This window comes from Fusarium graminearum, chromosome 2, assembly GCF_000240135.3.
Source record: "Fusarium graminearum PH-1 chromosome 2, whole genome shotgun sequence".
NCBI lineage: Eukaryota > Fungi > Ascomycota > Sordariomycetes > Hypocreales > Nectriaceae > Fusarium > Fusarium graminearum.
The window spans coordinates 3023755-3024781 of NC_026475.1; the positions used below are offsets into that span (position 1 = coordinate 3023755).

Sequence of the window (1027 nt, forward strand, 5' to 3'; positions counted from 1 at the left end):
TAAAAAAGCATGGTTGGTCCTCACTAAAGTGCCGGTGGGGCCAGTTATAATTTATTGGCCAGAACTGCATGAGCTTGCCTTTCATGATTGGCGATTCAACTAAGCCATCTTATACACATATCAAGTATCTTTGTTAGTGACATCTATGATGAACCTACCCTCACGCTTAATATCTACTGTAACCGTCGAGACAAAAAGCCAATCATTTATGTTATCAGTCAGTATCTGACGGTAGCGAAGGCTCCAAATCAACAAGATAGAGCACAGCCTGGTGGACTGCAACAGATTTATCTATAAGTACCCGTCTCAACAACTGCAAACCATCTCTTCTTTTCTCACCTCTTTACATATCCATTCACCTTACTCACATTTGAACTCATAACCTGACTGACTCTAAAGAGTATCACCACCCAAACTCACAATGCCTTCCACTTCTTCCCACTCTTCTCGCTCTTCACGTCTTTCCTACTCCTCACGTTCTTCCCACTCTTCCTCTCACAATAAACAGCTAGTAAAGGCCGTATCTTCCTCTTCGTCCAAGCACCAGTCCAAGTCCCCTAGAGAGCCTGGTATCAAGTCTGTCGCCCAGCAAGCTGAGCTAGACATCTACCAGTCACAGAACAACGACCTCTGGAAGGATGTCAAGCATACCCAGGGTAATAAAAGCACCTTAATTCTCGCTGTCGTAGCACCGGATCAGAGAAAGCCCATGAAAAGACTCATCGAGGACAAGGCGAAGCATAAAAAGATCCGTGAGTTCAGACCTATTTCTATCCAAAACGCGATGTCTTTGACCACCAAACGCGTCTCTCCTTTCTCATAATTGGTAATAAAACTGACATGCTGTCAGAATCCTCGGTTGTGGTCACTACTCAAGATCAGTTGCAGCAGCAGCTTCGCTGTGTCATTGACAGTGGCGTCAAGAAAACCTACAAGTCTCTACACTTAATTGTGAGCTCGACAGTTTCTCAATTGACTTACCACATTGAAAACTTTGTGGACCAAGTCTTTGTCAAATCATGTGGGT

General features: G+C 44.2%; 1 protein-coding gene across 1 annotated transcript; it reads left to right on the forward strand.

Annotated features, from left to right (window-relative positions):
• Positions 1-421: 421 nt before the first annotated feature.
• On the forward strand, positions 422-823 carry FGSG_13448 (uncharacterized protein; the record flags this gene model as incomplete). Its single annotated transcript, XM_011322471.1, has 1 exon — positions 422-823. The coding sequence occupies one exon, from the start codon at positions 422-424 to the stop codon at positions 821-823; it is 402 nt and encodes a 133-aa protein (XP_011320773.1).
• Between the last annotated feature and the right edge of the window lie 204 nt (positions 824-1027).